The sequence below is a fragment of the Alligator mississippiensis genome, chromosome 13 (genome assembly GCF_030867095.1).
Source record: "Alligator mississippiensis isolate rAllMis1 chromosome 13, rAllMis1, whole genome shotgun sequence".
Taxonomy (NCBI): domain Eukaryota; kingdom Metazoa; phylum Chordata; order Crocodylia; family Alligatoridae; genus Alligator; species Alligator mississippiensis.
This window is the reverse complement of record NC_081836.1, coordinates 51,759,032-51,775,235: the sequence shown is the minus strand read 5'-3', so window position 1 is coordinate 51,775,235 and position 16,204 is coordinate 51,759,032. Positions and strand designations below refer to the sequence as shown.

Here is a 16,204-nt window from a genome sequence, read left to right as displayed (position 1 = left end):
TTGTTCTTTGCTGCCCCAACCACTGTCTTTGCTTTTTAAAATCACAACTGCATTTGAGAAAGTACAAACAAGTGCAAATCTGAATAAGAACCAGGTAGGTATATACCATATACCATATACCTGAGGTTACATAGATAAATGAAGTAAACAGTATGTAATACAGCATTTTTATTTTTGCTAGCAGGGCTTAAGATGATGGACAGGTGGAGAGGTTTATGCATTTCAGGTGACAGCCCTCTATCCCATGGAGGGCCAGGGCCCTCGGGCCCCCAAGTACTCCGTATTTCTGTAATACATAATGCTAATGATCATTGGCTATAATAAGCTGAACAGCATTTGGCTCAATAAATTAAAGGATAAAAATTTAGCAGGTGAATGTAGAACTGCGTGACTGCACATTGCGAGCTAAGCCTGGAGTCATTAACACCTAAACAGATTGCACTTGAGATGCTTGGTGTAGCTCTGCCATGGGCTCATGAAAGGCCACAATCATCTTGGGTTAGTGTTTCAGGGCAGTGGTGATGCTGTAGGTCTTTGCAGGTCAAAATTGCTAAATTAAATAGGACTGTATGATACCCTAATGAGGTACAGTAAGATATCTTTTCCTTTCAATTTGTGTGCAACTCTTTGTAGTAAAAAAGGGAAGTGTTAATATCACTAATTGGGAACCTGACTGTATATGGGAGTTGTATGAGTTTTGTATGTACAGCTCCACTAATGAACCTCTGTCACAACCCAGGTTATCACAGTCTGTCAATGCAAATTATTCACAAAACCAAGGCTCTCTGTATCAGACATGCTGGGTTTATCTGTGGGCAGACATGCATTATGGCCCATACTAAGACTGTCAAGCTCATTTTTGCTTATAGCTAAGTGAATTTGGAATCTAGATCACTAAAGGATCTAGACAGATGTAGCAATCATGTCAATACCAAAAGATATCAGTAGACACCGTTAGGATGTACGTGTTATATGTGCATGCTTCATTAGTGATACCAAAGCATAGCAAAGCCACTGTAACCTGAACTCTGTTTCCTTCAAGGTCAAAGTTAGTGCAGCGTAGCTGCCTTGTTTCACTAAGTTTCACCATGATCCTGTCTGGGGATCTTGCAGAAGTAACATTTAGATCATAACAGCTGATGCTCCCAAGCAGCAGCTCCCTCGCCCCTTCGACGGTGGCTAGAAGGTATGTTTGTGCATGCGCAGAGCTGACCGACGGGTGAATTATCTGACTACTTCTATCCCCTTGCCTTCAAGTCCTCCTGCTCCTTTCAGTCTTGTTGGAATCTAGATATAATCTGAAAAAACCTGCAAGTTAATCACCAGTAAAATAAAGGCGAAACTCAGCAGCGAACTCTCCATGATCTCAGCAGCGTCCCGTGGACAGGCTGTCTCATGCACCATGTGCTGTCTCAGGATGACACTTGTTTTTCTATCTTTGCCTTTAACATGCCTTAGTTAATCAGGAGCTAATGCTACATTCCAATAAAAAGGTCCAGTCATATAAATATGTTTGTGCTGTGCTATCACTGTCATTGTCATCCTCTTTCTCCTCATCGTCATGCACAACAGCATGGAGAATGTGTAGATTAAAGCACGTATTAAATGTCAAGCTTTCATCTCTCCACTTGCTACTCCTCAAATCCTTTTAAATAGATGCACTAAACTCCTATGGTAAATTATTAAAATTATTGTGCCATTAGCTTGATTTGCATGCTCTGAACTCACACAAATCTTTAATATGTCAAGATCTATCTCAGGGCCTCCCTACTGTCTCTCACTGCCTTTATCTCCCCCCACCCCCTTGCTTGATGCCTCCCACTCTTCTCCCCGTTTTTTGCTACAACTTTCCTACTCTAATTTCCATCTCACTTTTCTTTAACTTCTCTCTCTGTATTTTCCCACTCACTCTTTTCCTTCGTCCTCCTCTCCTCCCCTATCCTTATCCCTCTTCCTCTCTCTGTCTCATCTCTGATTCTCTTCTTTGCCTCTTCTTTAGTCCCTCTTTCTTCATCTCTCTTTCTCTCGTTCCCTTTCTTCTGTTGCAGTATTATCACTAGAGAAGACATTGTAAAAGATGGTGGCATTAGTTGCATTAAACTCCCACATTCAGATGTCAGTTGGTTACGTGATGTGGGCTTATGGAGTAACAACAAATGCACCTAAATACCACGGCAGACACTGGTCGCATTTGAAAAGTCCATTGTCCAACTTTCAGATGTTTGCCAAGTTGTCTGCGTAGGTCTCCATTTTATTCATTCCATTTTCTTGAAGTGTAGATTGGGAGAATCCATATATAGCATTTTCAAAAAGCCCTAATTTCAATTATTAAAAATACCTTAGGCTTTGAAGGCCCAGATTTTCAGAAGTATTTAGGTGCCTAATACCTAGGGCAGGGGTGGGCAATTATTTCAGGGCCGCTTACTGAGTTTTGGCAAGCCGTCAAGGGCCGCGTGGCAGGCAGCCAGGGGCAGATATATATTAATTTTCTAAATTTTTTAGGGGCTGGATAGAATGGCCGGGCAGGCCGCATCTGGCCCCCGGGCCACATTTTGCCCACCCCTGGCCTAGGGGTTTACCAAACTTGAGGCAGCGGCCAGCCAATTTCACGGGCAGATTGTGGAACCAGCAGCTATTATCATAATAGTCCCCACCCCCATGCCTCTGATTGGCCCATGGGCCTCAGTGGCCCCACCCCATCACTGCTTGGTGGAGAGAGCTGTCCATCATACAACCCCACCCCTTCACCACTGCTTGGTAGAGAGGGCTGTCTGTCATGTGGCCCTGCCCCTTGCTACTGATTGGTGGAGAGGGATGGGGCTGCATGACAGGCAGCCCTCTCAGGCAATCAGCTGTGGGGGTTAGTGGCGGTACGGTGGGCTGTGCTGCACAGTTGGGCTGCAGCAGCCGTGAGGTTTGCTGACCCCCACTGGGGAGCCAGGATTTTATTTTTAGTACAGTTCCTCTCCCCCCCCATTGATTTCACAGAAATCGCCCAATTTTACGATTTCTGCAGAATTGTGATTTGAGTAGGTCCCTACTCATGTCCCTTGAATTTCTTGGGAGTTATTTCCTTAAACATCTCTAAGGATTTGACCTTCAGGAGCTTTACTTTGGCTGGCAAGCGCTGACGTCACTTTTGAAACTGGGATTTGCCTCCTTTTGTCACCTAGGCCCTTTTGAAAATTCTTGTCCCAAACAGGTAGCGTTTGAATTCGATGTTGGTGCGAGCGTTAAATCTATACCTAAGAAAGATTGCAGAACATATGCACGATGGCAAAAATCTTGAAGGCAGCTACTGTATTATTGGTGAAGGAAGCTTTATTTTTTTTTCCATTTTCTTTGTTTATTATTGGCAATAGATGTTGTACAAGCAACACTGATTGGATGGTGCCTGTCTGGGCTATCACAGTCTGCTGTGGGTTTTGCTGCTAAGACAAAATTAGTCATTTTCCTTCCTGTATGATAATTTGATAAGAACTCTGAAGTCGAAAGCTAACAGACTTGTGGAAGGCACAGTAGGTTTATCCTGGCCCTCGGATAGCTTACCAGATGGAGAACACAGCAGGAAACATGGCTCTCAATCGCTTACCAGACAGAGGTTGCTGCAGGGACACGCTAAATTTTATTGCACTGATTAGGAAAATACATGAGTGTTTCACTGGATGTACCAACATTCTCAGTAAGGGAGTGATTTGTCCTTCCACAAAATGGATTGAAGTGAGGCATATTTTATGGGAATTCCCAAGCAGTCTCAAATGAGATGAAAAACTAAATGGAACAGGAAGTACCGTATTCAAGGTAAAAATGTACAGACACTAAGTAACTTTATCTTGGCAAGCTGCACAATGGCAAGAGCTCTGTTTTTGGAGCATGCAGTCTCCTCTGGACTGTGAGATTCTGAGCACATTGTTGGATATTGTGCAATAATAATGATAATGATAACTGATATTCACGTCATCCATATTTAAACTTAAAATTTAAAATATTTTTTAGACTGGACATTAGGAAGAACTTCTTCACAGTTCAAGTGGCCAAGGTCTGGAACGGGCTCCCAAGGGAGGTGGTGCTCTCCCCTACCCTGGGGGTCTTCAAGAGGAGGTTGGATATCCATCTAGCTGGGGTCATCTAGACCCAGCACTCTTTCCTGCCTATGCAGGGGGTCGGACTCGATGATCTATTGAGGTCCCTTCCGACCCTAACATTTATGAATCTATGAATAAACCTTCGCTTTTGGTAGGATGGAGCTTTAGGCAGATCTATTTATTCGAAGTAGAGTAGAAAGAATTAAGTAAAATTGTTTGCAGGGTCATTCAGTGCCTCTGTCCTACTATGCCAAGGATCCAGAAGAGGAGTAAATCTTCTGGGAAGTATCTTAATGTTTTCATCTTCTATAAGGACAAGGAGGCTGAGGCAGGATAGCTTGGTAGAATTCTTCGTTTTATTTTTTGATTCTGTATCAAATAAGGAAGCGGTGATAAGTGTGGATATGAAGAGGATTTCTATTGAATTGGCTTCCAAACCATTCTGTATCACGGTGTTGGTGTTTCTTGTTTGCATTGTCTCTGTCGCCTCTTCTCCAGTGGGTACTGGGCATGAGACTGAGTGACAGCTGTGTCTTCTGAAGACCAAGAGGAAAGCTGCATAATGGATGAGTCTCTGTGTACTGAAGAGGAGACCAAGTGATGTGTGAGCCATCCCCATTGTGGATCTAACTATATATATCACTGATGTGCTGCCAATGGTTCTCTTTTCCTTTTTAAGTCATTTGTAGCAGGAAGTCCGACTTAACTGAAGTAGATAGAATATATTTGTGCTAAAGGGATCTTATTTCATGTTAATGCTTCCTGCCCTATAATTTGTGCCTCCCTCATTTTGTATCTTTCTTCTACATTGTGCTGATATTGAGGCAATGGACAGCTGGTGGGATTCTGCTTCGAGTGGTTGGTGGCAGTGCCCACCTAATGTATCTGAAACAGAAACATGGCTACCTTCAGTCCAAACCATTCAGCAGAGCTATGAATCTTAGAGGAATACCCTGAGGCATGAAGCAAGACTGCAGCAAGAATAAATGATACCCCTCATGGCCCTTCCATCCAAAGTTTCCAAAATGCTGTGCTGTCTATAATGAAAAAAACCTGCGTGGTGATGTAGGTATGCATACCTTTCCTCCTTTTTAGATGGGAACACTAACCCACAAAATGATGAAGGTCCAAAAGTTTAAAAGCAGACCATGGATTTGGGTGTGCAAATTTAGACACCTGTGTGGACAAAACTTTCAAATGTGCCTGCCTAGACATTGGCATCTAAATCCATTTTTATGCATCTATGTAAAAGGTCTGGATTGTGTTCCCACTGCATGCCCAGAGCTCCAACTGAAAGCAGTGGGAGGAGTGAGGGCTCAACACCTTTGCAAACCAGCCCCTTGTTAGCTAAAATTCATCACCCAGAACTTAGAGGCCAGTTTCAAAAACTTAGCCCTCAGTGCCTTGCTAAAGGCCATAAAGAACTGGTGGCAGATCCAGGAATAAAATACCAGCTCACCTGGTTCCTTAAGCAAATAATGATTTCCCTATTGCATTTTGCACTCTGGTTTTCATTTTAAAAAAAGAAACAGCACAAAAATCCCTCTATTTTTGTTCGGTAGCACTCTGTGCACTGCATTTATCTGTGCAGAAAAGCACCGTTCTGCCCTTGCTGCTGTTAATTTTGGTAGCAGGCACCATATAGATGCAGGGGGAGAGGCAGTTGCAATTGCCCCTTGTAATCTAGACATGTACAAAGAAAGAGAATGAGATACAACGTGCGCTCAGCGCTCACAGTAATTATAGGCACACAACCTGCTATTTCCAGCTTTAAAAAAGTTATCATTTATATGTAACAGTTTCTATTGTATAAATATTATTTATATTAACTCTCACGCAGCTGTTTCTATATTAATAAACAGTTAAGACCAGCATTTTCTGTGTTGCGGTTTCTTTTTGAATACCACCAGCCTGCGAACATCTGCAAACAAAATGCGGAAGTCCGAGGGACTCAGATAATTCACCACTTCCAAAATAAACTTCCTCCTCTTCATCACGAGGACAACACCCTGTGCGTTTCTATTTCTCATAAAGGAACAACCAAATGATCCACAGAGACAGCTGAACCTTGTGCTAACACTGCTGTCTAAAATACGGTGCTCGGGTTCTGCTTGGCTCAGTCCTGGTACGTTGGCAGGAATCCGGAGCAAGGTAATGGAAACGCTTGCAAGGCACTGGCAGGATTGATTTCTGTACCATCACAGCGAGTCTCCTCTTGGCACTGCCAATCCTGACTAGTACTCTGGCAGTGGGAGCCTCTTCACATCGGTGTGTTGGCAGGGCCGGCTTGACAGCTGAATAACAACTCATCCGTCCAGAGGACTGTTCCTGTGCTGTTCTTGGAGTCGCTACGAGAAGCTCGCTGCCTGGCCTGCCTGTGGAATTCCACCTAACAAAGAGACCCCAGGTTTCAAAGCTAAACTTGCTTAGTGGATGTTGTTGGAATAATAATAAACTCCGAGTGTTTTATCTGTGCCAAAATGAAGCTTTAGATCTGACCTGGCGATGAGCATTTTATGGAACCCTGGTTCTGAAGCCTGGAGGGGTTTTTTTATCCTTGATCAGTGGAGAGAGTCGCCAGCATATGAAAATACGGAGGCTGAGTGAAAATAGAGCAGAGCTTTAACTGCGAGGTGTTTTGTTCAGTCAAAAAATATAGCACAAAATAGGAAACATGTAGAAAGATTGGTTTCTGTGCAACAGCCAGGAGAAAGCTGCTCCCTGAGAGAGAGGAAGGGAGAAGAGGGGAGCAGAATGTTTCTTTTCATGTAAAAGGGGACTGTTTCTTTCTTCTGCATCCCCAGAAACCTTTGAAATAGTTGGGACTAGCTGGTGGTTATTATTGGATTAAATCCTACAGCTAAAGGATGTCTTGTATGCTAAGCACTAAAAGACACTGGTAGGGAAGCCATTCTTTAACTGCTGCGATAATTCTTATTTCTTTTAGCCCAAGCGATTGCTCAAGTCAGTCTGAGTTTGTGACTTCACACTTGCAATTCATGACTGACACCACAGTCATACCATGGCACATCACAACCTCTGAATGTGTTGGGTTACAGCTCCACATGTGCTGGGGTCGTAAACTAGATAGTGCTCAGAAAGATCAGATAGAGGAAATGGCTGCACATTTCAGAGCTATTTAAATCTGTCATTCTTAATTTTTTTTTAAGTGAAAACAGCCTATCTGCAGAAGTGTCAGAGGAAGGAAGGATAGAGGCAAGGCATAATGTGCTTCAGGCAAGCAGAAAGTATGTGCGCTGCGGGGAATATCTATTTAAAACCCTTCATGGCTAATGCAATATATGTATTAGTTTCCTACTGGATTTCCTTGCCCTCATCTGTTTCCAGACCACTGCACCAAGCTTCCAACCTCTCAGTAGCGTTTAATTCCCTCTGCAGCATTACACTAAATTAAATAGATGTGAAATCACTGGCAGGGTGCTGCCATCGTATCTACTGTAAACATCTGGAGCACCTCTGGAAAAGACAACTGAGTTACTCTTGGCTTATGTTGCTATGAAAGGATGTGGCAGAAGGGTCCTGCAGAGACAACGCCCTCAGTAGCTAAAAGGAAAGGAGTGCTGCACTCCTCAGGAGTCGTCTCACCACCACGCTAAGCAGCAATACTGTTAAGTTTGGAAAGAAGTGGATACTGTTTGTGATGTGGGATTGTAAGGTGGGAGGTATAAAGAAGGAAGCAAATGGAGAGTTCCTTCAGCTCCTGCAGTGGCAATGCAGGACCGCTCTGCTTTGATTTTTAATAGCCTGTATATACCTCATAATCTTTGGCTGATAGGAACTTTAAGCTTCTAGACGTGGGTCTGCTTGATAGAGGCATTTTTAATGTCATGAAAAATGTATCTGTGGTGAAAGTTGCAGTAATAAGTGAACGCTTCTCTGAATCATTTCTTGGAGAAATCCCTTACTGAGGTCCCAAAGGAGTCCTGGCAAAGGATTTAATGGCTTCTGGGTCAAGAGAGCTGGCTTAAAGAATTTGTGCTTTGTTGTGAACTCCAAAAAAGAGTGTGTTGCACTTTCAGAGGTCCAGCTGTGAATATTGTGGTAACCTCCCCAAAAAACAGGGATCTGTGGAGTTATTTTCCTAGACACAGAAGGCCAGGCCTGTGTGGGTACAAGGGGGACTGCCCATTCTTATATAATAAAGGGCTTAGTCCATCTGTCTGTCTGTCTGTAATGCTCTTGGAGCACTCTGATTGGTTAGTGAAACAACCAATTAGAATGCAGAGCGCCGCCATGACAGAGGGAATGGAGGGGGTGGGGGTGACGCCAGCACTACTGGCTTTGCCCCCCTGCTCTGTCCCCGCTGTCATGGTGGTGCTCTGCTGCCTCCAAGGAGCAGGGCCGGGGATGCGGGGAGGTCGAGGCCAGTGGCACTGGTGGTGGCAGCGGTGCAGGGTGGTAGCTGAGAAGGATGGAGAGGATGGTGGGGCAAGCTGCCCCCCCCCTGCTCCTGGGAGGTGGTGGCATGGGGTGATCGGTGGTGGTGCTCCGTCCCTGCCTGCCCCTGGCCCCCCCGTCATTCTTGATGGGCAATTAGCTAGTAGTGACATATTGTGCCAATGTTGTGTATTTTGTGCCAAGCTTTGGTTCACATTTGCTCCATCCTTGCAAAGAAAAAGGCCAGAAACTTACATTTAAGTGACTGAAAGCTAAGGATCTCTTAGACCAGGGGTCAGCAACCCCCAGCATGTGTGGCGAGCATGGCACGCAAGGCCATTTTGCTCGGCACACCACTGCCAGCCTGGGCTCTAAGCAGCTGCTGCCAGCCACGGAGCCCAGGCTGCTCCCAGCAGGCGGCTGGGAGGCTGCAAGCCCTGCTGCAAGCAGACCGGGCTCCATGGGCCGGCTGCAGCCGGGAAGCTCCAAACAGCTGCTCTGGGCTCCGGCATGTTGGCACTCAGGCACCTTCCAAGGAAGACATTGTGGTTTTTCCAGCACTCCGGCCAAAAAATATTGCCTACCCCTGTCTTAGACCTTGTTTTCAGTGGCATGTTTTTCAGAATAACTAGATTTTGGAGGATACACTACCTTGAATCCACGCACAGGTTTTATTAATGAATCTGGTTTTGAAGTGAAACAGCTCTTTTATGTAATGATTTTTTTGGAGTAAGCTTTTTGTGGAAACATCTGTATTTTAGATTAACTATTTCACTTCTAGCAGTCCTCCCACTGCTATCCACACTGCGTATTTTCATTGCTGTCTGCCTATCTGTACACTTGTGCATTATCTTGACAAGAATTCACCTATTCCCTTAAATGCTGAGACTCTGCTACACATATCCCTTTGAAATTCTGGCTTGTGTGAGCTCACACATGCAAAGCCACATATCTGCAATTGCACCCATATCCTGTGGATAATCCCATCTGAAAGTCTTGGACTTGCTCACCCTCTGAGGGCAAGAGCCCATGCAGGCTCCTCTGAACAGCAGTCGGTGGAAAGCCAAGATCTTAAAGCAATCAACAGAGTAAAGGTGACTCCCGCTCTACTACAAAGGGGAGGGATTATGAGAGTGCTAGGAACAAAAATGGATCTTTAGGAATGCTCTCCTAACCTGCACAAACTATAAAGAGCCAGACCCAGATCTTTTGTGAGAGGCAACCACCAAACTTCAGTATGGGTTTGTGGACAGTTTGGGGAGAAGGGCGTAGACTGGCACCACAGCAACCACAGAAAGCACCAGCGAGCAGCATGGCACGTGCTTTTGCTAGTTAATCTGCAATTAAAACAGAAAAACATCTGAAAAAGCCTTCCCTTGCAGACAAGGCCTTGCGTTTCTGCCTCCCCCAAATTAGGACCTCGCAGACCTCACTGGTTCAACCCAGCGACTTCCAGTATTAGCCAGACAGCTTTGAGATTCCTGAAGCTGCAGAGGGGAGAAATAGTACACTGAAGAGTACTCTTACGGCTGAAGAGAAACAGTATATTGCTTTTTAACTAGTTAGTTACTGATTAACAGAAACACATTATGAAGTGCGCTTTTGTTCTCAGGCAGTCAGAACAGCACACGGGTGTGTTCCTTCAAAATTTACCTAAAGGAAATCTGAATAAAAGCCTGGGCTCTTTATATCCCATAGGATTTCAAGCCTCGAAAGGTCCTTTGGGGAGTTATTACAGCAAGGCCTTTCACCTTTACAATTCCATCCAAAAAGCTACAATTCCCTCCTTGAGCTGAACACCCCGGAGGGAGCTGATTCAGACTTTCTTTTCCATGTCTGACAGTTTTGTGCTGTGGGTCACATCACTGAATCTTTCAGTGCTCTCCAATCCCCATCTGTAAAATGAGGGTGTTTCCTTTCTTTCAGGTTTTCTCCGTCTTGTCCGTTGTGACTGCAAGCTCCTTAAGGCAGGGACTGTTTCTTACTATGCATATGTATCAGTCCAGTATAACGTGGCCAAGGTCTCAGTCGTGGTCTCTTGTCATTACTGTAATATCAGTAAATAGGGGCGCTGTTAGCATAGTCCTGGTGAGAGGTGGAGTCCACCCAGCAATGCAGTGGATAAGACTTGGAGACAAAGCTTAGAGCAGGGGTCAGCAACGTGCCAAAAACACCTGACATCTCATGTTAGCATGCCAGGGGTGGACGGCAGGGGAGCTGCAAGGGACCGATTCTTCTTGTGGCAGTGCAGCCCTGGCCCCTTCTGTGCTGTCTGCCAAGCAAAATGCCTTCATGTGCCACAATCTGGCACCCATGCCAGGGGTTGCCCACCCCTGGCTTAGAGTTTATTATAGAAATGTAACATTTGGAGTGGCAGAGCTCCGTAAGCGGTATCTGGGAAGATGCTTTGTTGTTTGCTGATGTGCTTCAATACATGCTTTCCCACCTTGTTGCCTGTCCTATATGTAACCTTCTCAGATGAGCTGGCCACAAAGCAGGAGTTGGCAGGAAACTGCTTAGCAACAGCTAAAAGATCAGATGACAACATCTACTTGAGTCGAGAACATTTCCAGGCTCTGAGGGTATAACGTACACAGACCCACCCAACCATACAGACAGGCGTCTGTACACACATAGCTACTTACATGCATGCTCAGCCTGATGCACACACAGCCACATCAAGCAGGCATGAACAGTAAGTTCTTTGCACATGCATATAGCTAAGCTTGGCGAGCCAGTTGCAGTCACTGCCAGATGCACCTTTGTTGCTTGCATACAAGGATGAAGCTAAGACAAGCCGAGGTGGGACAGTGAAAGCCCCACAAAACTTTGGCGAGCGCATGTCTTTGTGCTGAGTACTGCAGATTCAAGTCCCTTCCTTCCACTGCGCTGCATCTGTCTCCACGGCATCATGCGGCACACTAACCATTTTTAAAGAGGAATTGTACGGGCCGTCACAGAGTTAACTGGGCAGCTGAATCATCACTCAAAAGTAATATGCAATAGTTCATGGAGCCTAGATAGCACCTCTCGAAGCTGTCACTTTTCAGATGAGCCGCAGACAGGTTGCACTTCAGCACAAACAATTCTGAATATAGGGCAACTCAGCTTTCCTGAGAGGTGCTTCCAAGTTCATCCTGTGTGACAGGACAGCTCAAAATGCTAAGCAGGATGGAAACCCTCCTGAGTCAGTTCGCCTGGTATTTATTTGCTGATTTGTTTCCCTTGCTAAGGAGGAGAGCTAGAGATGGACGACTGCCTGGAGACGCTGAAAGATGAGGAGGAAGCCTTGTGGGAGAACGTTGAGTGCAATCGGCACATGCTAAGCCGGTACATCAATCCGGCCAAGTTGACCCCATACCTACGGCAGTGCAAAGTGATCGACGAACAAGATGAAGACGAAGTGCTCAACTCGCACATGCTGCTCTCCAAAATTAGTAGAGCAGGTAACTGTCTCCCAAGCGACTAGGTTTGCACGCTGCATCACTTGTACCGGACCTGACGGAAAGCCTGCATCAAATTGCAGTTTATCAAAGGCCCCCTGTCAAAGGTTCCCTTTAAATTAGAGTCTTGAGAAAATCTGGCATTGCTGCAGATGAAGAGCTGTTTAGTAATGGTAACTGTTGCCAAGCTAGTGTTGCGCAGATTGGTATGCTACCAGTTTGCATCCCCAGTATCCTTTAGGCAGTACACTTCAGTTATGACAGACAGCAAGCACTGGGATGGGGGTCCCCACATGTCTCTATCAATGGAGCTCACTGCTGGCCCAAAGTCTTCTTTTGAACTGAGCTCTCTTGCCACTTAACAGTGAGAGGTCTACAATCCTGGCAGGACAGGACACTAAAAGCTTCAGTAAATATCACTGTCTCTCTACGGCTGGGTTCCAAATGCCACCTTCCCCTTCCTCCAGTCCTTCAAGGTACCAGCCAACACAAACACCAAGAACACATTGCATAGCTTCACGAGACTATCTGCGCTTAGTGTCACTGAGCTACAAATAGTTTTCCATAGCATATGGTGTAGCTGGGACAGCTAAATCTATAACAGGGTCAACCTCAAAGGTCCAATACTGGATTATCTTGTTTTCAGTGTTTCCATGTTCTCTTCTCATTGTATTATTTTTGGATAGGCCGACTCTTGGACATTCTGCACACAAAGGGCCAAAGGGGCTATGTGGTTTTCTTGGAGAGCCTTGAATTTTACTACCCTGAACTCTACAAATTGGTGACGGGGAAAGAGCCTACACGGAGATTTTCCACTATTGTTGGTGAGTAGAATCAGTCCCAGGAGAAATTAATTTAAGGAAGACATGAAATAAGAATGATTGTTTTCATCATGAGGAGTGTTAATGATGGTCACTGTGGCGGTAGCCCTCTGCAAGACCAAACGGGAGATTCCCAGCCTCTCACTCGCTATTTTGATAGGGCTGGAAATGGCTAAGTAGTTTGGTGAAAGAAACACCCCTGACTGAGTAAGTCTGAAGAGCCCTACCTAAAATTATTGCATTAGGAGGTGCCTCCAAAAAACCCCTAAAGCCCGCAAAGAATTGTATTGCATGTGCATAATATTTGCATGTCTGCTAATGAGTGCCACTACATGCATATGCCTACTCCACACACATGTAAGTTTGGTCGAGTCTACACTGTTACTAACGTACTCCAGTGAAGCATGCTGGAGCTTTGGAGCTGATGGGCTGTTTGATACTTTTCAGTGGAGGAGGGACATGAGGGCCTCACACATTTCTTAATGAATGAGATCATTAAGCTGCAGCAACAAGTGAAGGCAAAGGATGTGCAACGCTGTGAACTCTTGGCTAAATCTCGCCAGCTGGAGGATGAGAGGAAGCAGCTGAAATTGAACAAGATAGAGCTGCTGACGTTCCAGGAGCGGTACAACAAGATGAAGGAGGAGAGGAACAACTACAATGATGAGCTGATTAAGGTGAAGGATGAGAACTACACTCTGGCCATGAGATATGCCCAGCTGAGTGAAGAGAAGAACATGGCAGTAATGAGGAGCCGGGACCTCCAGTTAGAGGTGAGAGAAATACTCTGGATTGATTTGGGTTGAATGCTTGGATGGAGGGTAGGTAATGGTCATTGAATTAATGAACTCTTTAGTGACAGTAGAGAGCGTGGCACTCTCACTTGCTTTGCTTATCCAAGTGATTAGAGGTTCGTGGCTTAATTAAATGCCAGTGCTAGTATTGTGTGTTAGTAAAAGATACAGAGTTGTGATGGGTGGTACTTATTACTCTGTGAAGTGATAGGCGATATTTCATTTCTGAGCATCAATAATATTTTGGGGCAGATAGTCAAGTTCATGGACACTGTCATTTCTTGGCGGATTATTCAAGGGCTCCAGCATACCAGGCTGGCACTGTATTGGGTTGTTCAGGATATGGAAAGGAACTGCTCCAAGAGTATGAAGGCCACATCATGGATATGCTCTTACCTAGGGTGGAGGTTGTTTTAGCAACACATCTACTGGAGACTTGGTGTACTTTGAATTATGTTCTCCCTTTTCTCTCTTCCCTTTTCAATGGCTCGGGGGTGCCCCAGATTGACCAGCTAAAGCATCGATTGAATAAGGTAGAGGAGGAATGCAAGCTGGAAAGGAACCAGTCACTGAAGCTGAAGAATGACATTGAAAACCGACCGAAAAAGGAACAGGTTCTGGAACTGGAGCGGGAGAATGAGATGATGAAGACTAAAATCCAGGAGTTACAATCTATTATTCAGGTAAGCAGGATGAGAGATTATGTCCCACATGTTACTACTTTCAACTGCAAAAACCAATTGCCACTCCAATTATGCTGGTTAGAAATATAGGAGCAAACTCTATCCCCAAAACTACAAAGCCTGAAAAAATGGAAAGGTCATATAGCTTCCAGCTTTCTCCAGATAACTTCTTAGAAAAGTATGGACCCAAGATAGAGTTATGAAGAAGACATTTCTAACTCAAGAAATACCAAAAAATCAAAATACAGATGCAGGACTCCAACTCACAAGGGGCAGAGGGCCTCCTTTGAGGTCCTGAGCATTCTTAACTCCATTAAAACCAATGGGCCACATCCTGGCCCCTCTTGCAGTCCACCACAGCAAAGCCATCTTAGTCAGCTGGATTCCCCTGCAGTAGGGTCTCCATTGTCAGTTCTGTGCCACTGTCCACTCCTGGTATAAGGGGACTGGATGAAGAAAGGAGGCATAGCAGATTTATGTTTGCACTCAGGAATTCACCAGCAAATGGAACGGCCCCTAGCAGGGCTGCTGGGACTTGCACCGGGGGCTACGCAGACCTTGCTAGCTCCAGACTTGTGACAGTGAGGGGTACAAAAGCGGTATACAGCCACTTTTAACCCCATCCGCAGGAGGTAACCTGAGGATCTATATCCAGGAACTCGGCCTCTTGCAGGAAAAGACTTTTGTTCTTGTAGAAAGATACTTTTTAAAGATTGTCAGCATATCCTTATTCCACACGATAGCTGTAGTCTCTGTGGCAGCGCCTAACAAACCGTTCTTAGTTCTGTGCAAGGTCCAGCTCCAAACTTGGTAAAGGTATAATATCTTGAGACTTAGAATAACCTGAATAAGCAAAGACTTATATTATTTTAAAAAATAACATGATGATTACAACAACATCCAGGGAAATAAATGAAATAATTACCTGAAAAAGAAACAACTCCCACTCCCCCTTCACTCCCCCCATGGAAGAAAAGCAACTTCCATTTTAGAGCTGCTTACCCAGTTAACCAAAATATCATCAGGCTCTCCATCCTAATCTAAGAATTTTTAAAATAAAAGTCCATTTTCTTGTTTTCATTTTTCTCCCTTTGACTTCTGCTTTTTGTGGTTATTTTTGGATGGTAATTTATTTCTTTGGGAACTCCCATAGCAAGCTTCTTAAATTCGGTTCCTAAAGAAAAAAGTTTCTGGACATCCTTGGAAATGAAGTATTAGTTCTAAGCAGTGATTCCAGTGACTCTAGGCATGTTTAATATTCATTGTGCATAGCCCTGAAAAGTCTGTGCATGGCTTAAAAATTCCTCTGCATGTTTTCTTGGGCCTTGCTCCTTGGCAAAGGGTGAGCTCTATGCTCGGCAAAGGCTGATTAATAGAGAGAGGTTTTGAATGCAGCGTCTGGAATGAAAGATTGTCACCGCATCCAAAATGTATCAAATTATATTCAGTACAATAAAAACAATCCTTTCTTGGTTCTGTTTCAAAACATTAACAAACATTCATCTCTCCTCCGGCTTTCTCATTGCAATTCCGTACTCATTTTCTGTCTTCTCTTCTTGCCTGTTTCTTTTTTTCTCTGTACCCCTCTGCTTCTCTCTTTCTTTTTCTCCCTTCCTCTCCCTCTAAACCATCTTCATTCTCCTCTCAGGCTGACAAACGTAGCTTGCCAGATTCAGACAAAGCCATTCTGGATATACTGGAGCATGACCGTAAGGAGGCACTAGAAGACCGCCATGAGCTAGTCAACAAGATCTTTAATCTCCAAGAAGAAATCCGTCAAGTAGAGGATCTGAGAGACAAGGTGAGAGATTAGACCACGTGCTTGTCCGTGGAGAACCTCTCATGACAGTGTCCAGTGGGGCTTCATTATATTTGTGGGTGGCTGCAGATGCTGGTACAGTAGAAATGCAGTAGGAGTTTGGGTCTGTCCTTTATTTCCCATCCTGAACTGTACGTCTGATTCTGTTTAGGACAGAGCAG

General features: G+C 44.8%; 1 protein-coding gene across 3 annotated transcripts in view; it reads left to right on the top strand.

Moving 5' to 3' along the window:
• Window positions 1–16,204, top strand: part of CARD11 (caspase recruitment domain family member 11) — a 58,486-nt gene that overhangs the window by 17,872 nt on the left and 24,410 nt on the right. For all 3 annotated transcript variants that reach the window (XM_019494765.2, XM_006260635.4, XM_019494766.2), the window contains exons 2-6: window positions 11,717–11,929; window positions 12,613–12,750; window positions 13,195–13,520; window positions 14,045–14,224; window positions 15,873–16,025. In XM_019494765.2, the coding sequence (XP_019350310.1) occupies window positions 11,717–11,929; window positions 12,613–12,750; window positions 13,195–13,520; window positions 14,045–14,224; window positions 15,873–16,025 (1,010 nt within the window). The remainder of the gene's footprint in view (window positions 1–11,716; window positions 11,930–12,612; window positions 12,751–13,194; window positions 13,521–14,044; window positions 14,225–15,872; window positions 16,026–16,204) is intronic.